General features: G+C 40.8%; 1 protein-coding gene and 1 pseudogene across 6 annotated transcripts in view; one reads left to right on the top strand and one right to left on the bottom strand.

The window, feature by feature from the left end:
- The window catches only part of LOC307027236, an 85,814-nt pseudogene that overhangs the window by 10,856 nt on the left and 51,117 nt on the right, over positions 1 to 23,841 (top strand). The window contains exon 3 of the transcript XR_013810524.1: positions 19,688 to 19,744. The product of XR_013810524.1 is annotated as an uncharacterized misc_RNA (transcript). The remainder of the gene's footprint in view (positions 1 to 19,687; positions 19,745 to 23,841) is intronic.
- On the bottom strand, positions 194 to 4,801 carry LOC307027230 (uncharacterized protein). Of its 5 annotated transcripts, XM_079695440.1 has the most exons (7): positions 3,662 to 4,298; positions 3,127 to 3,218; positions 2,879 to 2,919; positions 2,549 to 2,782; positions 1,889 to 1,958; positions 973 to 1,136; positions 194 to 522 (listed from the first exon to the last, which is right to left on the bottom strand). In XM_079695440.1, the coding sequence occupies exons 1-7, from the start codon at positions 3,901 to 3,903 to the stop codon at positions 463 to 465; spliced, it is 903 nt and encodes a 300-aa protein (XP_079551566.1). In that variant the 5' UTR covers positions 3,904 to 4,298; the 3' UTR covers positions 194 to 462. The 5 variants fall into 5 exon arrangements, with proteins under 5 accessions (XP_079551566.1, XP_079551568.1, XP_079551567.1 ...); XM_079695442.1 differs by lacking the exon at positions 3,662 to 4,298 and adding an exon at positions 4,307 to 4,801 and having other exon boundaries at positions 2,549 to 2,919; positions 3,127 to 3,209; XM_079695441.1 differs by lacking the exon at positions 3,662 to 4,298 and adding an exon at positions 4,307 to 4,800 and having other exon boundaries at positions 2,549 to 2,919.

Genomic DNA, 23,841 nt, shown 5'->3' with positions numbered 1-23,841 from the left:
AATTTACAATGATACATGTGCATAACTGTAAGCCCCAACTCCAGTACTTCCTGGAGGAAGCTCATACAATGGTTTCCTGTCCAAGTTTAACAGGAAACCAAAGTGTGAGCTTCCTCCTGGAAGTACTGGAGCTGCACTACAAAAATGCACGTAATCTTATTGTACAATTTTAAAAAAACACCAAACGCACAAATGAGGTAAAATCAATGGAAGCCCACTGGCATATTTATTGACAAAATAAACAACAGTGTAAACAACAGAGTAAACAAACAGGAACATGAACTAGTTCACCTCAACTATCAATAAAAAACAGATTAACCCTTAACGGATCCTTTAAACAAATAATCCCTCGCAGGTGAACTGACCGTAATGCTTCCCACTGGACTTGTCCCCGCACACCATGCAGTCTATGCAGACCATTCTAAGTCTATCAGCTTCCGGTGAAGGGTGCTCACGTGAGGGTTAATGGGGCTTCGCTTCTTTGCCTTGGAGCCTTTCTCCGGGTTGATGCCCAAGAAGCACCTGTTAATAAGCAAAGATAAGTTTCAGTTTTAAATAGACTCATGTATTGCAGGCAGCATTTATCAAGGTGTTCACCTGTGTCTTTTGCCACACCGACTGTTACTAGTCCAAACCTGTTGGATCATCCTCTCACAATAACATTATTTTTAGCCTAGCAGAGTGCCTCAGGTACCTCTAACATAAGGTTTACTTACTTATCCGAATTTTGAAGCCATACTATAAATGTGAATTAAACCATTATGTCCATTTTTTAACAAGATAGCCCAGCAACATCAAGTGATGGTGTGGTCCCAATTCGCATAATTGGTTCCAGGCTTCATACTCAAAGCATTTAATCTACTTTGTGGCCTCTGTAGAAAAGGCATAGACTTAATAGCCAGATAGTGAAACACAACTTTGCATGATAAGTCTTACTGATGACATTGATCATGTGTTTGAGTGTTACAATACCTTTTGGATGAACTCCAGTGTGCATGATCCAACGGGATATTCGAGGTTGAAGACATAGTAGCTGCTGAATAAGGCAGCTACCCCATGCAAAAAAAATGGGTGTGGGCCCATTACCACTTGTCCCTCAATGGATAGCATCCACCCAGAAGGCTTCATTGTGTCACCTGAAATGAACAGATACCCCGTCATGCGTTATGGTGGATAGGTACATTCCTAGAATCAATCAAAACAAAAATAATACTTGAGCTAGAGATGTCAATACCAGATCCGAGTAACATTCATGATTGGTCAAGGACCAAAAAGCAAGAAAATATACAGTGCAGAGCATGCAAGGACATTACACAGAACCCTCCACTTCAGGTGGACAGCACTTTTCTACTCCACCGTCAGTGAGGTAGGCTACTTAACAGTCACTGTAAAAGCATCAAAGGTCCCTGTGCAGATAGGAAAATCTGGCTGAACGACAAAGCAACTCCCTAGCCCTCCTCCCTCTGCCTTTATGGCTAGACGGTTTAACCTCATTCCTCTATGGGTAGATGGTTACGAGCCCAGCTGGAACGAGAACATGTCAACTCGTCAGACCCCTGAATTATTGAAACAGGCTACAGATTTTAACTAACGCGAATCGCTGAAACATGTGGCGTCAGAGTATCGTTTCACAGACTGGACTTGAATGGAGTGCAGGAGAGATGGAAGGCCTTCAGTCAGATTCTCCCCTCGATGCAAACGAACACTTAAGCTCTTTAGAGTAACCATTCAGTATCCTATCCCTCATCGATGGTGGAGCAGAACAGGGATGTCCTAAGTGAAATTATATAATAAGAATAAAAGCAGCAGTGAAGTCTAGCCATTCAGGTCAGAAAAGCAGGAAATCCTGTATAAACAGGCAAAATCCCATCCCTGAACATTACATTACCTTGAATGATCAAGCAGGGGGTGCTTGGGAGTGCTGCAGTATTCACTACATCAGCAGCAGTGGAACAGGTCTGTAACAAAGTAACACACAATAGCATAGATTTAACATTATGCAAGGATGAAGATCGTTCATTGGTCAGAGGTAAATCAGAACATAATAAATGGTCTGATAATCAGTGACGCAAATTAGTCGCTTTTCGGCGCCTCCCGCTTTTTTAGCGCTGATTTGGGTGACTTGTGTAATTCGTGGAGAACCGAAGAGTTTTCGTTTTGGGGGGGGGGGTGAGTTCTTTTTTCTCCATACCTGTGTTTGCATCACTGAATAATAATTACTTGCATTTATATAGCGCTTTTCAAGACACCCAAAGCGCTTACAAATGGACGTCCGCAAACCAATGTGCAGCCCCCGCCTGGGTGATGCTAAGGCAACAGCTAATCCGCGCACTACAGCTCAACACAGATCAGCTCGGCCCATTTGGAGCAACTTGGGGGTTAAGTGTCTTGCTCAAGGATACTTCCGACATGCGGACAGTCAGAGCCAGGATTCGAACCACCAACCCTACGGTCGATGAAAGACCAGCTCTACCAACTGAGCTTCAGTCGCCCCTAATGTAATCACTCGTTTAGCATTTTAAATAAATAAAAAATAACGTATATCAACTTCGAGCATCAGTTTCTCCGTAGGCTCCTTAAAGTAGACCATAAGGAGCTGGAGGATGCAGGCAGCCTTCTCCGAACCCTCTGGATCATAGCTGGCCAGAACTTCCCTGATCTTCGGGTTGTCCAGTTTCTTGCAGAAATGCAGGATGGTCTGTCCTCTCTGACCCAGGGCCTCTTGGAGCTTCTGAAGTATGTTGACGTCCGTCAGGAGGTCAAAGTGGGAGAAAAGCCCTCTCTGAGAAAAGAAAAAAGGCCATTCCTCTTTGACCTCCAACATCGCTGGAGCAGGCATTCTGTTGAGGGACCTCCGCAGAATGACGTAGGTCCTCACCATCAGAGGTTCTGCTCTCTCTGCCCCACCCATCCCTTCCTCTGTGTACAGACATACAAATACATGTTTGAGAGTACCCAAGTAACAACAATTCAATTCAATGTCCCCACCTCTGGGAAATGTTGAGTGTCAAACCTTTAATTTCATGCTCTCATCATTACTCATTCTGAATATTAAGGTGGCCTTTTTGCTTAATGTGGGATGTTTATTTAGGTGTCAATTCACAAAAAATAAAGTAGATTGCATACCTGAGTAGATGTTCCGCAGATCCCTTTTCGAATCCTCCAACGTTGCCTCGGTCTCCCCCTCTGGTAAGTCTGCTGGGCACCACCTTACACACCTAGGGATAGGAATCATAGGTTAAATCTATACTATTGGGGCCGATCATTTGGACTGGTTTTGGAGTGGGAACATTTCAATTATCATGGACACAGTTACACTGACGGCGATTATACAAAATCTACACACATAATTTAAACATTCAATTAAAATAACCTAAGTTAGTCTAGCATGGCAGTGCCCCTATAACCCCTAATTGCTCCCAACGGGTCGTGTCAGTGCCTTGCATGGTTGCTGATCGTCATTAGTGTGTGAGTGTGAATGGAGAGGACACTGGCGCTGTATGTTCGCCGCTTCTCAGTGTGTGAATGAGAAGACCATCGTAAAACACTGGGTGTCCTTAAAAGAGCTATGTAAAAGCAAGGAATTATTATTACTGTAGCCTTCAAAACCTTCAACGTACAATAATTGCAATATCTATATTTTGTCCACCCCTACACATACCCGTATTGGTCGACAGGACCTCCCGTCAGTCTGGACTCTCCTGCCACTCCAGTGTTCCTTCTTCCCTCTCGGCTTCGTCGGCGTCGAGCCAGAGTGTTGTTCCTAGTTTTATATTCCACTCTAGTTTTAACTTGTTGGAGAAGAGAGGGGCATCCATCTCCAACAACTTCACCTCGCCTGCTAATGTCAGCAAAGCTTTTTGGGTGGCTCCTGACTATTAATCGGACGATGCTGTGGCACATGGCTCTGGTTGGGTTGCGCTCGTGCAAATGGGCATCTAGTTTCCATTCCTCCCCTTACGTGTGTCTTCAAATGCTTAATAAGAGAGGCTAAAGTGTCACACTTAAATGCACAAGCCTCAAGCACACATTTCAAGGATGTGTCAGGTGGTAGAGCTGATATGTCAGGCGGTATAGGCCGAGCAGCTTGCAAGTAGTACTTATGCAGCCTATATATATGCGATTTCAGTGCTGTGTGTTTTCTGTACCTCCGTGAGCAGTCAGGCACCCCACACTGATCGTGAAAATTGAGGGCATTACTGTGCAGCTTTGTGTGCTGAACAAAGTTATGCACCTTCTCAGACACATGCTGACATCCAATATATTTACAGTGGAACATTGTTGTGCGTGGTAACTAGTTACCTACCCAAACATAATTCAATCTGCCTGACAATGAATAGGACGGTTAGCCTGGCTGCCTGACACTGAAGAGGACGGTTAGCCTGGCTGCCTGACACTGAAGAGGATGGTTAGCCTGGCTGCCTGACACTGAAGAGGATGGTTAGCCTGGCTGCCTGACACTGAAGAGGATGGTTAGCCTGGCTGCCTGACACTGAAGAGGATGGTTAGCCTGGCTGCCTGACACTGAAGAGGATGGTTAGCCTGGCTGCTTGACACTGAAGAGGATGGTTAGCCTGGCTGCTTGACACTGAAGAGGATGGTTAGCCTGGCTGCTTGACACTGAAGAGGATGGTTGGCCTCTCTGATGACCTAGAAAAAAGGAGACCAGAGAAAGGAGAAATTACAAAGGCAACCAACAAAAGGAATTTTTCAGTTTGTATGCAGATTATGAACATGAGCATGTTGTAAAGGTGTAGCCATTCAGTCAGGTAGTTGAGCATCCCATTTAGACGAGACCGCAGTCACACAATCATATCGAAATGTTAACTACCTTAGATGCAACAACACTCGAACAGTCACTAGCAATTTCATCGAGGCGCACGCACACCAGGATCACGAGGATGTCAAATCTGGAATAGAGGCAGTAAAAAAACACCACAGGGAAGCAAGAGAGGTAAGCTCACATAAATGTACTGTCAAACAGTATTGGATGAAGTGATTAATCTCAGGTGTGCTGCACAGGTAACAAATGTCTGAGCTTCAGTACTTCATGGAGTGAAGCACTGGAGCTGGGGACTGCAGTTATGCACAGTCTATAAACTACGGTCTGTGTTGCAAACTAGGCCTACCTCCAACTAGGAAGCAATCCGTGGATTGGATTTAGGATTTAGGCAATACACCTCGTCGCGTCGGTCAACACCAGGCAGGCAATCAGTAGGCCAAGAGGAAGATACAAGATACAATATCTGTTTATTCGCCATGTAGTTTTACAACATACTAGAAATGTGTTGCTGGTAGGTACTGACATAAAGACAACATTGGACAGGGTGCAGGGACAAGACAGGTAAAGTGCAAAACAGGACAGTGTACAAAATGCAGGTAAAAGTAGAAGCTAATTTAGGCTAGAATAGTATAGAAATAAAATAAGATAAAAAATGTTTGTGTTTTCAGAGAAATAACATTACGCATTGCAATAACCTATAAACATTTCAAACCTATAAACATTGCGAACCTGTAAACATTGTGAAGAGGGAGAGAGAGTTTGGTAATCCTTTATCATCCAGAGTAGTGTTGATGAAAGTATTGAGTGATTGAAACTTTGCTTGCTAGGCGAGGCTTAAACTCTAAGTAAGCCACAGGCTACAATGAGGCTAAAAAAGAGTTCAACTTTTTATGTCTGAGCATGTTTTGAGAGCAGCATGGTCAGCCATAAAATGTTGAACTCTGTGTCTCAGAGCAACATTAAGAGATCTATGGATACATCTCTCAACACCCATATGAAACAGAACTGTAAACAGATTTTATTTTTCTTTATGGATATCTTACAAATCACTCCCCTTTTAAACTGTATTCTTGTTATTTTTAACAACTGTTTTGTTAATGTCATATAGTATTTTATACCTGTTTTTCATTTGGTCTCTTATTTTTTTCAAACGATAATGATGATATAAAAGGTGTGTCTTTACGTCACTGAGCTGAGGTTATCAGCCTCTCAGTCTGTCAGGAGAGAGCACAAGTTTAATATTCTGAAAGCCAAGACACTAGGGGTGTAACAACTAATCGACTTAATCGATTACCAAATTAGTTGCCAACTAATTAGTTGCCAACTAATTTGGTAATCGATAAAAGGTGCGCCTAGTTGGCAACTAATTCAGTCGTCGATTCGTTGATGACGTCATCACATGTGTTCTACACCCCGTTAAGCTCCAACGTTATCGCTCTTTTTTATCGGTACAGGAGACATTTAAAACATATGTCATATGTATTATTGCTACATAAACATTATATCGCAGTTTCTAATATGCAATATGACTACAAAATGCGTCTATAATGTATTTTCGATCTTCCCAATTCAGACGAGAGATCTCTCCCCCGCCTGCATGCGAGGGGGCGGGGCAATTTACACACACACGCAGGAGATGGCAGAGAGAACGCGCTCCGAGGTGTGGTTAAACTTTAGCCGTCTCGATGTGGACAATGCTCGTTACCAAAAGTGCAATAACAGTTTATCATATAAAGGCGGTAAAACGAGCAATTTGTCTAAACATTTAGCAAGAGTGCTCCACATTCAGACGGAGGAATGTTGGGTTCGACTGTCTTTCTAGTAGCTCTGTAGCCCCGTCCACGAGTAACGTTTCCACGTCAGGTGTTATGTATGCTAGCAGCAACACACAGAGTTAACTCAGTTATAAAAACATAGGTTAATGATTAGAGGTAACTGAGTTATTTTGTTAAAGTTTCAGCTATTCTGTTTACAGTTCTGTCATCACATTATTTAATATGATTTGTTAAAACATTGTTGTTTCTTTTGATTTGAAATATTATGCATTTAATTCAAATAAAAAGCAATGTTAGTTTTGTTCACAATTTGTTTAGTTAGTTTACCTTATTTCTTGTCAAAAGAACCGTTAATACTATCGTTAAAAGGACCGGATCGATAAGCAGTATTGATATAAGTAGTAGTACAGTTAAAACCTTAACGATCCGAATAATCGATTAATCGTTTCATTAATCGATAGATTAATCGATTATCAAATTAGTCGTTTGTTGCAGCCCTATGACACGTGGTGACACGAATATGCAATAGGGTCCGTGACGAATTCATTAAGAACATTATAAGAGCAACTAACGTTACCAACTTTGACACCGATTTAGATTAGGCCTAATTTGATTAGACAATGTCATGAAACCACCAACCACAAGAAACATTCATTAGCTAGCTAACATCAGCTAACCTACTAGTAAGTTAGTTAGACCATGGCTTCAGAATACAAACTTAGCAGCAATGCTAAGCTAACTAGCTTATACCAATGGCAATTATGCCAGTCTTACCTGTTAAAGTATTCATTGTTCACTCTTTCATTCGAATACAGCATAAGCCTTCTGCCAACAAATGGAACAGTCAGCAACAGTTGGCTGGCTAGCACCAGAGCCATCTACCATAGCCATATACGGCGCTGGCTAGCACTAGCTAGGCTAACGTTAAGGCCACCTGCTTGAAGGTGGACATGGCTGCTATCAAGCTAATGTTACTAGCTAACGCTAGCTATCTATTCGCTACCATGTACAAACCAAAACGACACTACTCCACTGGCGTTTGCAATCGAAAGCACATAATATCCACCACTACTCCACATTATGGGCAGTACTTACTTGCTGTTTACCGATGGTAACCGCCTTGGAAAAACTCACAGATGTTCACCTTGACTGTTGCCTCCGTGCAAATTTTCGAAAGGATCGAGGCATCTCTGTCAGGAGGCTTTGGGTTCCTCAAAGCGCGATATGATTGGCCGTTCGAGCGATGACGTTCCGTTTCGTCCCTTCAAACGTGACACCTACGGTTGACAAATACCCGGAAATGACGTTTTTTCTGGCGTGTATGTCACGTGATCTTCAACTTTCTCAACACTAATTCGGCTGACTTATATATTTGATCCAATTGGTAAATAGGGACACCTAGTGGTTAAAGCACGTTATTGAAATGTTTTGTTGAATAATCTTTAATAACCTGACTTTGGAAAGGGCTGGAAAGATAATTTTTTCACCAGGGGACTCTAAATAGGGTCCAGATAAGGTATCTGAAATATGGGAACCCTAACCCACCCAGAATCTTTTTTCAATCTAATGTCAAACTCTCACAAAATCCTGTCTAGAGCTAAGGATTGGACACCCTTTGGTGAGGGAGGGAGAGAAAATTGAAAAAAGGTGCTTGGCGCTCCGAGACTTTGAGAGTATATTGCTTAACTTGTGTGGAACCCGCTTGCAAAATGTGCGGCCGCTGTGACCTTCAACCAGGTCGCAAACTAAGGTTAAAGGTCATGTTTTCATGGCTCTCAATACTCTAGACGGCACAAAGAAAGGTCCGACAGCTTTGAGCTTGGTGTCGTTGGAATCGTCTCGAAGACTACATGCAGATTCGTCCCTCTGGTGCTCCGAATGTCAAACGTTACGGCTTAAAACGGGAAAAAGCCTTCCGTTAAGCCGCTTTCACTCTCGCTCTTGTGGTGATAGAGCACGCCAATTTCCCCGCATGCTAGGCAGTCAAGAGTATTCTAGTTAGCTTCGGCTTGATGTGGAGATGTGATTTGATGTGTCGTTTGTCCCCCAACTCCTCTCGGATGTCCTCTCCAAAGTTGAGATATTTACTAAAATGCTCAGGGGAGTTTCCTGAATTTTCATGCCGAAAGCCAAGCACTAGGCCCTGGGTAAATTAAGACGCTGATTTGGGGCACTTTTTCCACTTTCCCTGTTGCTAGAAACTCAAGTCAGGCATCCCTGGAATCGTTGCAAAAATACATTTCTAGCTAAACGTAATTGAGAATGCAGTTTAGTTCTGTGGGAACGTAATTTTTAGGAGACAGGGTTGCCAGAACACACGCCGGTTAGAATAGTCTATTCTGCACATGTGCAATGGTGCACAATTCAAATTTTACAGTAATGAGTTGTGCTCTTTATATATATATAGTCTATCATGGTTGTGCTAAGATGATTTTGAGTACATTGCTTTACTGTGAAATAATAGTTAAATAATGTGAAATCCAATTCTACTGTTTTATAGATATTTTGTTGTGATATTACAGGGGCTTTTGATTACAATATTTCTCTGTAATATGATACTCTTAAATGCTGTGAAATCCTTGGAATTTTTTTAATGTTGTTGTGATATTACAACATTTGATGTGTTTTTGATTTGATTACAGAGGATTTTGATTGCAGTATTTTATTGTGAAATAATAGTTAAATGCTGTGAAATCCAAGGATACAGTCATTTTTACATGTATTTGTTGGGATATTACAGGGGGTCTTGATTACAATATGTCACTGTAAAATAATACTGTTAAATGTTGTGAAATGCTGGTAATTGTTTACAGTGTAGGAGTTAGAAATGTAATGGCTATGTAGTAGATTAGATTAGAACCTTCATTATCCTAAACTGCTGGGATATTTCCCTATAGCCAATACCTTTTTATATTTTCTACTCTTCACTTACTTGTCAGCATAGGTCGGCATTGATGTAAAGAGCCGACAGAAGACCTTGTTTATATTGGCATCATATTGAGAGGTGCAGTGATGCGTCATAAAACCAGGAAGTAAGCCGCTGGTTCCCTCGACAAAAAAAGCAATGGGACTTCTCCACAGGGTTTTGGAAAATAGCTGGAAATAAAGTCTGTGGAAAACGAACCTGTTTGATAAATGCAGGTTTTGTTCAGCCGGATAATCTCCACATGTCTACCCTACTTTTATAATTTTCGAATCATAAATCTAATCGATAGATTATAAAAGGGTTTTAGGACGCGTCACTGCACCACTAGAAGCCAACTCCATCGATCAAGCTGGCTGAAACGTTCTCTCCCTCTTCTTCTCATGCTGTCACTCTCCTTTAACTCCTCCGGTGACTTTCTTTTATTTGAAGATTGTTTTTTGCCCGGCGCTTGGCCGGTTACCGCTGGTATTAAAAACATTTTGGCGCGATAGTCTGTAGTGAAGGAGCGCGCTCCCGCTCACGAGAGCCTGCTCGCGCTGCGCTCCGCATCAAACAGCTGTTTGCTTTTCACCCAACAATGACAAGCGACTCACGAAACGCTATGTTGTAACGTTGATAAACGAAACTATTTAACTAAATTGATAATCAAAATACCAATACCACAGGAAACATTTTTTTTTAAACAATATTTTTAGTGGCCCGAGCGGGCAAGTGGAAAGTACGTTATGCTGGCCCGGGGTGTCTAAATAGTGCTTCCGGGCCAGCGGGACAATTATAATGTCGAGCCCTGGTCTAGAGTCCTGTTGATTTAAGTTTTCAGAATTGTTTACATGGTTGCATTTGAGTCTAAACAATGAAGAATTAAAAAAGCATTTTTTATACTGAGTGAATCATATTGGTTGCTAGGAAACATCTGGCAAAAATAAATTTAAAATGTAAACAGGAAGTCACCTGTAGCAAATAGTGAGTGCTAAAGCTACAGTAGCATATACGTAAGGGATAATGTGCTGCGACGCGGTCATTATGGGGAAAAGAACACCGACAGGCTGATCAGGAGCCCGACGCGAAGCGGAGGGATCTAGATCGGAGGGATCTAGATCGGCATGAGTCCCGCTTATTACATGGCCACATTCTCAACAAAGTAACGTTATGACTCCCAATATTAATTGAAATGCTTTTGTGGATTTAGAAAATGATTTTATTGATTTAAAAAATAGTTGTATGTGTTGATTTAAATTGACATGCATCCGCTAAGACAAATAGTCCTTTGTTACCGTTTGAACTAACGTAGCAACGGCAGGAACTGCTTCGATAGCGTTTTTGAGGAGCTTTTTGATTACAGATTTGAAAACATCGCTGCTTGCTTTAAAAGTAGCACAATTCATTATGTCAAACCTTGGAAAGTATCTAGATATCCCTGCCCTAATGCCAAAGTAACTGGCAACTGAAATGTGTCGCCGTTTGATGTCTATGTCTGGACCGTTGCGTAAAAAGGAGGATTTCTGCCCGTTACTTCTCCGCTGTTTTCTTGTCGCTCTTGTCTTGTCAGTTAGAAAAGCAAACTGTATACAGTTAAATCGAACAGACTTGTTTGTGCAGATGTGAGCGTCTTTAACAACGGTCAATAAGTCCTTGACAGCGGTCTGTCTGTTCGGTATTAACAACGTATCACGTGGTCTGAATTGACCAATCAGAATCGAGTATTCAACCAAGCCATGTAATAAAAGGAGATGTTAACATCTGATCATTCACATTTACTCAGAGGTGGGAGAAGTACTCAAATCTTGTACCTGAGTAAAAGTAGAAGTACTCAGATCTCGTACCTGAGTAAAAGTAGAAGTACTCAGATCTTGTACCTGAGTAAAAGTAGAAGAACTCTGAAGTACCAGAGTGTAGGAATGCTCTGTTTCAGTACAATTCCTGCATTCAAAATGTTCCTCAAGTAAAAGTAGAAAAGTATTCTCATCAAAATATAGTGAAAGTAGCGACAGTAAAAGTAGTCATTGTGCAGATTGGTCCATTTCAGAATAATAGATATGATATGTTTTATAATGATTGATCATGAAAGTGTTCTCAAAGCTGGTAAAGGTGCAGCTAGTTTGAATGACTTTGTATACTGCAGGGTAGCTGGTGGATTTACTCCAGGTGGAACTAAAGTCTGATTTAACACTTGATTATATTTCACATCATTCATCCACATCTGTGAAGTAACTAAAGGTATTAAATACATGTAGTGGAGTAAAAGTACACCATGTACCTCTGAACTGTAGTGGAGTAGAAGTACACAGTAGCATAACATGGAAATACTCAAGTCAAGTACAATTACCTCAAAATTGTACTTAAGTACAGTACCTGAGTAAATGTACTTCCTACCTCTGAATTTACTGATATAATGTGATCATTTAATGTTCATTATTTTCAAATTCACGGTGTAGATATTTTAATAGCTAGTGATACCTGGATACAAAAACTAATTTATAAAACAATTAAATGAGTTTGTGTGATTCAACCCTTTTAGTTTTTTGTATCTAGCTATATATAACTCTAACCTTATAACAGATAAAGTATGCAATATTCCATCATGATATTGGTTGAAAAAACACATTTAGATTTAGCATGTTTTGAATAATATTTAAAAACATTTTGTCCGTGAGAGCCAACCCCTTTGTATTCATTTAAAAATAACAACAAATCATTCTGAATCAATCAATCAATCAGTGCGCCTTTGTGCAGAAGTTGTATCAAGTTAATGGGTATTTATACTTCTTCCTTTATTCAGCGGTATTTTAGGCTACAACGAGTCAGAATGCATTCTCGGTTTCCATTAAAAACCTTACTTTACTTCTGTCACGTCCATTTTTAACTTGCATCAAGACATTCATGTGTCCTCTAATACAGTGTTTTTCAATGTGGGGGCCCCGACCTCCCCTGGGGGCCACCAGGGGGGTCACGCAGAGTTTGAGGGAAAGGGGGATTTTTTTCTTTTTTTTTTCTTTTTAAATTTTATTAATAACTGCATATCTATCAATCTATGTGTCCTTTGATGCCGATCTTTTAATATTTTTTGTTTTTGAATCACACGACCGCCCTTCAAGCCAATCAGAATCGAGCTGCCGCTATTGAGAGTGAAACTGAGTATCTGCTCAGCTTTTTGAATATTTCGCTCTGCAGCTGGATGAGAGCACGGATGTAGCAAATATCGCAGAATTGCTTGCATACATCAGATTTATATCAGAAGACAACTTTGTTGAGGAAATATTATTTTGCAAAGCACTGGAAGAGACATTTTCCAAGTTTTAGATGAGTACATCATCTCAAATGGACTTGACTGGTCTCGTTGTGTGGGTGTGTTTTCAGATGGGGCAGTGGGGCTATGACTGGCAAAAAAAGCGGAGTGACAGCTTTGATCAGGCGGAAGGCCCCAAATGTAGTGGCAACGCACTGCATGCTCCATCGCGAGGAACTTGTTGCTAAGCGTATTTTGTGTAACGAGATGGGTGCAAAGTTTGAGGTGTTACTGCTCCACTCCAACGTGCGCTGGCTTTCCCGTGGGGCGGTGCTGAATTGTGTTTTTGAATTGTGTTTTTGAATTGTGTTTTTGAACTGCGAAGGGAGATCAGTGAATTCCTCTCTTCTGAAAATCATCAACTGGCTGGCCGTTTTTCGGATTCCTCATGGCTCCGGAAACTTGCATACTGTTTCACTCCCTCAGTACTGGGTGTATGTCAAAAAAAGCTATCCTGCACTGCCTTTCTTCCATTTGCCACCACGTACCTCAGCGAGTCTGGCTTTTCTACATTGAAGGTATTAAAAACAAAGGGCAGAGGACGTTTGCAAGTGGACAATGACAAACCTAAAACCTAGGATTGCTAAACTGTGTAGGAGTAGTGTTTCCCCTATATACAAACAGTGGCCGCGCAGCGCCGCTGCTGAAATATGGGCGCCGCTTCTAGGGGGCGCCAGCCAGGTACCTAAAAAGGTCAAAAAAATGTTTTGCCCGTCGGCGCTGATCCAAATTTTCGGCCTTGATGTAACAACATTCATAATTAAGTAAATGTAACACCCTTTTCACCCCGGTTACACTTTTCATTTGCTCTGTACGATGGGCGCTATAAGTGATGAAAGTGGGGGATGTTGGCTTATCAGGCGCACGGAGCTCACAGCCGACGTGCGAGAGTGGGAGCTGGAGAGCGAGCGAGGGAGAGGGCGCACCGGTACCGGCGCTGTTGTTATTCGAATCTGTTGCTAACTGCGCTAACGGATATAAGAAGTAGATGTTTCTACAACCAGGGTGGAGGAGAGCTCAGTGAGGTAAAGGACTCTCTGAGTGTTTAGATAAGTTAATTTTAGTCGAAGTTATCTCAGTGGGTCTCAAACGTTTTGACCACAAATGATGTAAAAACATATTTCCAAGGCACTCCTTTATAATTATTAGGATGAATAAAAATAGGTTGGAAATCATTCCAATGTATACTATAGGACAGTAATCCAAAAATATCGTTTAAAGTTGGAGAGATACAAAAATATGCATAAATAAATAAATGTTAACTAAGTAAAATTAGATATGAATGAACAACAAAAATAAAATAAGCTACATTTATTTGTTATTGGATAGATGGTAGGTTATTGGTTATGTTCACATACTTATTTGATTATTAAAATGTAAACCGATCTTTTTCATATGGGTGTTTTAGAGTTGTACCCCTAGATCAGGTCTCTAGTAATTGTGTGCTTAAAGTGCACCGGATTGAAGCATTTTACTTTTAAAATGTTCAAAAAATTCTTCCCGGGGGGGCATACCCCAAGACCCCCCAAGAGAAAGTGACGTCCACCCCCCAATTCAAACATGTTCATACCATAATGAATAGATTTGAAGCCATTTTGACGCATATTACCTATGTCAATACGTTTTTGTAGTGTATTTGCCTTTTGTAGAGATTTTTCATTTATTCTTTACATATAAAATCTCGCCTAGGGCAGCAAATTGGCTAGAACCGGCCCTGGTACTAGGCCTCAAGAGCCTTTCTTGTGCTGGCAGACACATAGAAACAAATTGGCGGGGTGCACACACTAAAATATTCCACACGGTCCGCACTCACATTACGCTGGGCCCACGTGCCTTAGCACCGCTGCTATGACTCCATCCTAGGGGAAACACTGAGGAGCCACCAAGCCCACCCCTCCCACTAGTGAGGGAACAGGTATACAAAAAGAGACAAACATAGTGAAATGACAAGGACTGTTGTTTATATATATGAATATAAATATGTTTATTGTTAATATTACTGTTGAATATTATATATAATATTAAAAAGGTATATAGCTTTATAATATATAATAGCTTTCAAAGATGCAAAACAAAAATATGTTAATTGTTCATATTAATGTTCAAAATGATATATTATAAAGAAAGAAATCACCTGCTCATCAAAAATGCTTTAAAAATATGTTTACTGTTGATATTACTATTTAATATTGTGTTAAGAATGTGTATAAAAGAAGATGTAATGAATGACAAACAAAAGATAAATACAAAAAATGTTTAGAAGAATAACTAATTATTAATACAAAAATATATTAAGAAAATGTATTAAGCTGTATGATTAATTTGTCATATTTTCCATCATAAAGTAATTCAAAAAAATGGCAACCAGGGGGTCCCCGCCAGAGGATAATGCTATATGGGGGTCCTTGGCATGGCAAAGTTTGGGAACCCCTGCTCTAATACCACTCTCTGTTGACTTTTTGTTTTATAGGAAGAGACCTGCATAAACCCAGATAGGCTTTATGACGAGGGGGAGAAGAGTATCATCGGAGAACAGCTGGATCAACATCAGTCTACAGCCACGATAGGAAAACCACACACCTGTGACCAGTGTGAGAAGAGTTTCTGGAGTTCAGGGAATTTGAAGATCCACAAACGTACCCACACTGGAGAAAAACCTTTCACCTGTCACGAATGTGAGAAGGGCTTTAGCCATTCAGACTCATTGAAGGTCCACCAGAGAATCCACACTGGAAAAAAACCTTTCACCTGTGACCAGTGTGAGAAGAGTTTCTGGAGTTATGGGAATTTGAAGAGCCACAAACGTACCCACACTGGAGAAAAACCTTTCACCTGTGACCAGTGTGAGAAGAGCTTTAGCCATTCATACTCATTGAAGGTCCACCAGATAATCCACACTGGAGAAAAACCTTTCACATGTGACCAGTGTGAGAAGAGTTTCTGGAGTTCAGGGAATTTTAAGGTCCACCAGCAAACCCACACTGGAGAAAAACCTTTCAGCTGTGACCAGTGTGAGAAGAGTTTCTGGAGTTCAGGGAATTTGAAGGTCCACCAGCGAACCCACACTGGAGAAAAACCTTTCACCTGTGACCAGTGTGAGAAGAGCTTTATCCAGTCAGCCGATTTGAAGGTTCACCTGCGAACCCACACTGGCGAAAAACCCTACTCCTGCGACCAGTGTGAGAAGAGCTTTAGGCACTCAAGCCATTTTAAGGTCCACCAGCGAACCCACACTGGCGAAAAACGTTTCACCTGTGACCAATGTGAGAAGAGCTTTAGCTGGTCAGGCGATTTGAAGGTCCACCAGCGAACCCACACTGGAGAAAATCCTTTCACCTGTGACCAGTGTGGGAAGAGCTTTAGCCGGTCAGGCAATTTGAAGATTCACCAGAGAATGCACACTGGAGAGAAACCCTACTCCTGTGACCAGTGTGGGAAGAGCTATAGGCAGTCAGGCAATTTGAAGATGCACAGGCGAACCCACACTGGAGAAAATCCTTTCACCTGTGACGAGTGTGGGAAGAGCTTTACCCGGTCAGGCTATTTGAGGATTCACCAGAGAATGCACACTGGAGAGAAACCCTACTCCTGTGACCGGTGTGAGAAAAGTTTCAAGGACTCAGGCTCATTGAAGCGCCACCAGATAATCCACACTGGAGAAAGGCCTTTCACCTGTGACCAGTGTGAGAAGAGTTTCTTGACTTCAGGCAATTTGAAGATTCACAAACATGCCCACACTGGAGAAAAACCTTTCACCTGTGACCAGTGTGAGAAAAGCTTTAGGCAATCAGGCAGTTTGAAGATGCACAAACGTACCCACACTGGAGAAAAACCTTTCACCTGCGACCAGTGTGGGAAGAGCTTTGGGCAGTCAGGCAATTTGAATATTCACAAGCGAACCCACACTGGAGAGAATCCTTTCACCTGTGACCAATGTGGGAAGAGTTTTAGACGGTCAGGCTGTTTGAAGCGCCACCAGATAATCCACACTGGAGGAAAGCCTTTCACCTGTGACCAGTGTGAGAAGAGCTTTAACCATTCAGACGATTTGAAGACTCACAAACGTACCCACACTGGAGAAAAACCTTTCACCTGTGACCAGTGTGGGAAGAGCTTTAAACGGACAGGCTGTTTGAAGCGCCACCAGATAATCCACACTGGAGAAAAGCCTTTCACCTGTGACCAGTGTGCGAAAAGTTTCAAGGACTCACGCTCATTGAAGCGCCACAAGCGAACCCACTCCTTTGACCAGTGGAGGAAAGAGTTCAGTGACTCATACAGTGTGAATCTCCACCAGCCTACCCACACTGAAGAAAAACCTGACGTCTGGGCTCCCTGTGAGAAGGGTTTCAGAGAACCAGACCACATGGGAGAACACCTTCACTAGTGCACTGAGACTGTTCAGAAAGAGTGAGGTGGACTGTTGGACACAACTCACTGTTAAAAGATGTTGTGTGGATTTAAAAAAGTTGTTAAAATCTTCTCAATAATATTCAAATGCAGGCACTTAAGTTGTCAACTTCTATTTTTTTTCACATCAAACACACACACAAAGCTCCCTAAAGAACAAGGCACAACAGTCACTTAAATATAAGAATGTTATAAATATGTGGTAATTTACCAACAAGCTAAAGCCTACTGATTTCTAAAAGTGTGCATAGAGCCTTTAGTCTCATAAGATAGATGGAGCGTCACTTTGAACCATAAACTATTATCGTTGCTGACTGTACTCATTCAGGCCATTTTACCATCAGAAAGAGGTTCCACAGGGGTCTATCCTTGGTCCATTCATGTTTACATTAGATGTTACATAACTTTATCCAGTAGTCACACTTTCTCCTTCGACCCCTTCTCTGTTGGGGAGGTTTGTAAGGCTCTAAAGGGCCTAGAGCCCAATAAATCAGCAGGCCCAGACGATCTCCCCCCTTGTTTCTTACGTCTAGCTGCAGATAGACCAACCAGTGTGTCATGTTTTGAATCTTTCTTTAACAAACAATGTTATTCCAGATGTTTGGAAAACTGCAACTGTTCTCCCCTTATTGAAAGGTGGTGATCCCATGGTGATGAATTATTACAGACCAATTTCCAAACTATATTAGCTAAAGTTCTTGAAAGGCTGGTGATTGATCAAATCAAAGAATATTTAAGCTTGAACCTATTCTATCTCCTCACTAGTCAGGCTTTAGGAAGCAGCACAGTACAGTAACGGCTGCTTTGAAAGTAGTGAATGACATTGTTGAAGGCTTGGATGCAACGAGATACTGTGCTGCCCTTTTTATAGTCTTATCCAAGGCATTTGATACTGTGGACCATGGCATTCTATGCCAGAAGTTATCCCATATAGGCCTGTCTGACCAAGCTGTTGGCTGGTTTTAAAAACTATTTTTCATATCACAAGCAATGTGTACAATTCAGCAGTCTCTCCTCAAGCTTTCTTAATGTGCCCAGAGGTGTTCCTCAAGGTTTGGTCTTGGGACCCACCGTTTTTTTACAATTTATATAACTGATGTGCGTCAACATATTGATGCCTCTGTAAATCTATATGCAGATTATACTGATCTATACTGGTGTGCTAGCACTGTTGCCCTTGCATTTGAACGTCTGCTTTTTACACTTTTCAGTCACACCTGTTCCACCTCAGGTTGGTGTTAAATTCAGACAAGACCAAAGTCATGTTGTTTTCCAAGAAGAAAAAGTTACCAACTGTTCTTCCCTGCATCATGTCTGCAAAGCATAACCCAATTGAAGCCGTTAACAACTACAGATACTTAGGCATCACTATAGATGAATACCTCTGCTTTAAACCTCATATTGACAATCTTTTAAGGAAACTGAAATTAAATATGGGTTTTTTTTTTGGGAAAATGAATAGAATATCACCTCCCATCTTCAGAGCAATCTGACTATTATAAAATGTGCGTTAAGAAAGCTTACTTAAATATCTGCCACAACATAAGTAACCGGATCAAAGCAACAGTACGTACAGTCCGCGGCTCTGTGAGGGCAGACGTCGATTTGTCCCATTATCATTCATATCACATCATAATGTATCATATATTTCCTCATCTGAGTCAGCTTCTTGAGCCTATCTGACCATGTGACACTGTGAGTGTTGCACGGTGAAAAGTCAACTATAATATTAGACAAATATGAAGAAGTTAAACTTTAAACACTCATGACTTAAACACTTTATCCAGGATAAAAGCCACATAGCAGCACCTGCAAGGTGAATACAGCTGGTAACAGAAAAAGTGTTTGAATGCGTACATTAACAGGTTTATGATATCACTGCCCCGTCCAAGACACGAGTGGATCTGACTTTAATTACATTTGACTCAAGTGTTTCCTCAACTTAATGTGTTGCTTAAAATAATACTTCTACATACAGTATGCATACAGTACTTGTGAATCTCTACTATGCACACAATAACACAGTGGAAACATGTGTTTGACTTTCATTAGCGAATGAAACGTTGTGCCCTTTATAGTCTGTGTCCAATATCTGGTATTTTTATATATTGTATATATATCCTATAGATATGCTAAGGTCCCGCTACTGACACGATAGCAGTCATTTAGTGCTCATGTTTAATTAAACCCATGATATCAAAATCTCACTCCAGCCAGGTACCCAAAGTTGGCACCCCTGATTTATATTTCTAATATATAGCTTTACCTCTTTTTAAAGCTGCATTTATTTAAAAAAAATCACAAACTAAAGCACAACAAGATATGTCTCTATATGTGTCAGATGTGCAAGTGTCTAACTTGATGGACTCCATCTCTCTTTGAGCTTTGTAGTAGTGATTGTTTTGTCAAATTAATGGACTCAAGGTTAACATTTAGAAAAACACAAAATGTTTATTTTAATTCCTGTAGTTGGCTAATAAGTAATATGGTAATCTCTGTTATTGCAGATGGCTGAACTTCAGGTAGATGATAACACGAGCAGCAGAATGACTTCATCAGCAGAGGTAAGTTACTTTAACTTTTAAAAGTGAAAATCCTGGTTAAATAATTATTCATATTTGAGTGAAAACAATGACATTCTGTGTAAAGTTTAGCCGTCTAGAGTCCTGTTGATTTAAGTTTTCAGAATTGTTTACATGGTTGCATTTGAATCTAAACAATGAAGAATTAAAAAAGCATTCGTTAAACTGAGTGAATCATATTGGTTGCTAGGAAACATCTGGCAAAATCAATCAAAGATGTAAACAGGAATTCACCTGTAGAAAATAGTGAGTGCTAAAGCTAAAGTAGCATATACAAGGAGATGGTAACATCTGGGGCCTCATTTATAAAGGGATATATGCTCAAAAAATGACGTACGCCAGTTTCTACGCAATGTTTGCGATTTATAAAATACTAACTTGACGGGAAAATGTGCGGTCCTCCACGCAAACGATCCGACCTCCATGCTGCTACTCTGGTTCAAACTGCATCCACCAAACAATATGATTTATCTCGACCTCCCCAAAATAACCGAAATCTGACACGGTGCGAGATGTATTTGTTAGCTGATCTGTCGTCATTTCCTGCGATCTTCTTCATAAAGTCAGTCAAAATGAATGAATGGGCGTTTCTTTGACTATTTATAGGCAAATATGGGTGTTACGTGAAGCCCGCAAAAGCTGCACCGCATTTCGAGTCGGTTGTTATTTATAAAGGGAAACAGGCGAAGGAAGTGCCGTACGCACTTTCCTCGCCGGACGCAATGTTTTTTTAATCGGAAAATGTCGGAACATTTCTGTACCTATTTTTTTAATTTCTACTACGTAGGCAACCTAACCACTTGGATCCTGCGCACGGCGTTATAAATGAGGCCCCTGATCATTCACATTTACTCAGAGGTGGGAGAAGTACTCAGATCTTGTACTTGAGTAAAAGTAGAAGTACTCAGAGATCTTGTACCAGATATGTTTTATAATGATTGATCATTAAAGTGTTATCAAAGCTGGTAAAGGTGCAGCTAGTTTGAATGACTTTGTATACCGCAGGGTAGCTTGTGGATTTACTCCAGGTGGAACTAAAGTCTGATTTAACACTTGATTATATTTCACATTATTCATCCACATCTGTCGAGTAACTAAACGTATTAAATACATGGAGTGGAGTAGAAGTACACCATTTACCTCTGAACTGTAGTGGAGTAGAAGTACACAGTAGCATAACATGGACATACTCAAGTAAAGTACAATTACCTCAAAATTGTACTTAAGTAAAAGTACCTGAGTAAATGTACTTCCTACCTCTGAATTTACTGATATAATGTGATCATTTAATGTTCATTATTTTCAAATTCACGGTGTAGATATTTTAATATCTAGTGATACCTGGATACTAAAACTAATGTATAAAACAATGAAATTAGTTTGTGTGCTTCAACCCTTTTAGTTTTTTGTATTTAGCTACAGTATACATAATTCTAACCTTATAACAGATCAAATATGCAATATTCCATCATGATATTGGTTGAAAAAACACATTTAGATTTTGCATTTTCTGAATAATATTTAAAAAAAATGTGTTTGTGAGAGCCAACCCCCTTGTATTTATTCAAAACATAACAACAAATCATTCTGAATCAATCAACCAATCAGTGCGTCTTTGTGCAGAAGTTGTATCAAGTTAATGGGTATTTATACTTCTTCCTTTATTCAGCGGTATTTTAGGCTACAACGAGTCAGAATGCATTCCCGGTTTTCGTTAAAAGACTTACTTTACTTCTTTCACGTCCATTTTGAACTTGCATCAAGACATTTATGTGTCCTCTAATACAGTGTTTTTCAAAGGAGGGGGCCCGACCCCCCGGGGGCCCGCCAGGGGGGTCACGCAGAGTTCGAGGGGAAGTGGGATTTGTTTTTTTTAAAGTTACATTTTTTCTTTTTTTTAAAAATCTTTTTAGATGTTATTAATAACTGCATATCTATCAATCTATGTGTCCTTTGATGCCAATCTTTTAATATTTTTTGTTTTTGAATCACACGACTGCCCTTCAAGCCAATCAGAAGCGAGCTGCCGCTATTGAGAGTGAAACTCAATCAATCAATCAATGTTTATTTATATAGCCCAATATCACAAATGTTACATTTGTCTCAGTGGACTTCACAGTTTGTACAGAATATCAGTATGACAATACAACACCCTCTGTCCTTAGACCCTCACATCGTACTAGGAAAAACTTCCAGAGAAAAAAACCCACAGTTTAAAGGGAAAAATGGGAGAAACCTCAGGGAGAGCAACAGAGGAGGGATCCCTCTCCCAGGACGGACAGACGTGCAATAGATGCCGTGTGCAAATTGAAAAGATAATACATTTACAACATAGGTAGTCCAAATGTTTGGAAATGCATGTGTCTATAATAGGAAGATGAATCCACGAGGATATCCATCCAGGACTTATGATCCAGGACCACAGCCACGACTCAAGATCCAGGACTCGCGATCCATGACACAGGACCGCAGGATCATCCATGACTCCGGATCCCGGCGTATATAGACACCAAAAAGAAAGAAATTTGGGGAAGCTGGGTTAATCGGAACATGAGAGTACACAGGTATAGACAGAGAGAAGGAAGAAGTAAGATGTCCCCCGACAAACTAAGCCTATATCAGCAAAACTAGGGGCTGAATCTAATCAGCCCTAACTATAAGCTTTATCAAAAAGGAAGGTCTTAAGCGCACTCTTAAAAATGGATAGGGTGTCTGCCGCCCGAACACAAACTGGAAGCTGATTCCACAAAAGTGGAGCTTGATAAGAAAAGGCTCTGGCTCCCATTGTACTTTTAGAGACTCTAGGAACAACCAACAACCCTGCATTCTTGGAACGCAATGCCCTAGTAGGACAGTAGGGTATAATGAGTTCTTTAAGGTAAGATGGCGCCTGCCCATTAAGGGCTTTGTAGGCGAGAAGAAGAATTTTAAATTCTATCCTGTGTTCTATAGGGAGCCAGTGTAAGGCAGCCAGAACAGGAGTAATGTGGTCCCTTTTCCTAACTCTGGTTAGTACACGAGCTGCAGCATTTTGAATCAGCTGAAGCGAATTGACTGACTTCTTGGTACACCCTGATAATAAGGAGTTACAATAATCCAGCCTTGAAGTAACAAATGCATGGTCTAGTTTCTCTGCATCGTTTTGAGGCAAGATATGCCTGATTTTTGCAATGTTACGTAGATGGAAGTAGGCGGTCCTTGAAATTGATTTTATGTGGGTGTTAAAGGATAAATCCTGATCAAATATAACACCAAGATTCCTTATAGTCTCACTGGAGGCCAAATTAATGCCATCCATAGTTAGTATATCTTTAGATAATTTGTTTCGTAGATTCTTCGGGCCAAGTACAATAACTTCAGTTTTGGTCGTGTTTAACATCAAAAAATGTAAGGTCATCCACGTTTTTAAGTCCTTGAGGCAGTCTTGAATTTTATTTAGATGATTAATTTCATCAGGCTTGATTGATAAATATAGTTGAGTATCATCCGCATAACAATGAAAGTTTACAGAATGATTCCTTATAATATTGCCTAACGGAAGCATATATAGTGTGAACAAAATAGGTCCAAGCACTGAGCCCTGTGGCACTCCATGGCTAACTTTGGTTTGCATGGAAGATTCATCGTTGACACGTACAAACTGAGAGCGTTCAGATAGATAGGACCTAAACCAGCCTAAAGCAGTTCCCTGTATGCCAACTAAGTGCTCTAGTCTTTGCAATAGGATATCATGTTGATTTGTTGTTTTGTTTTATAGGAAGAGAGCTGCATAAACCCAGATAGGGTTTATGACGAGGGGGAGAAGAGTATTTTCGGTCAACATCAGTCTACAGACATGATAGGAAAACCACACACCTGTGACCGGTGTGAGAAGAGTTTCTGGAGTTCAAGGAATTTGAAGGTTCACCAGCGAACCCACACTGGAGAAAAACCCTACTCCTGTAACCAGTGTGAGAAGAGCTTTAGCCAGTCAGGCTATTTCAAGGTTCACCAGCGAATCCACACTGGAGAAAAGCCTTTCACCTGTGACCAGTGTGAGAAGAGCTTTATCCGGTCATTCGATTTGACGATCCACAAGC

Source organism: Notothenia rossii, assembly GCF_949606895.1.
Source record: "Notothenia rossii genome assembly, contig: scaffold_99, whole genome shotgun sequence".
Taxonomy (NCBI): Eukaryota; Metazoa; Chordata; class Actinopteri; order Perciformes; family Nototheniidae; genus Notothenia; species Notothenia rossii.
Note: the sequence above shows the minus strand (reverse complement) of the source record. Positions and strands in the feature narration are given on the sequence as shown.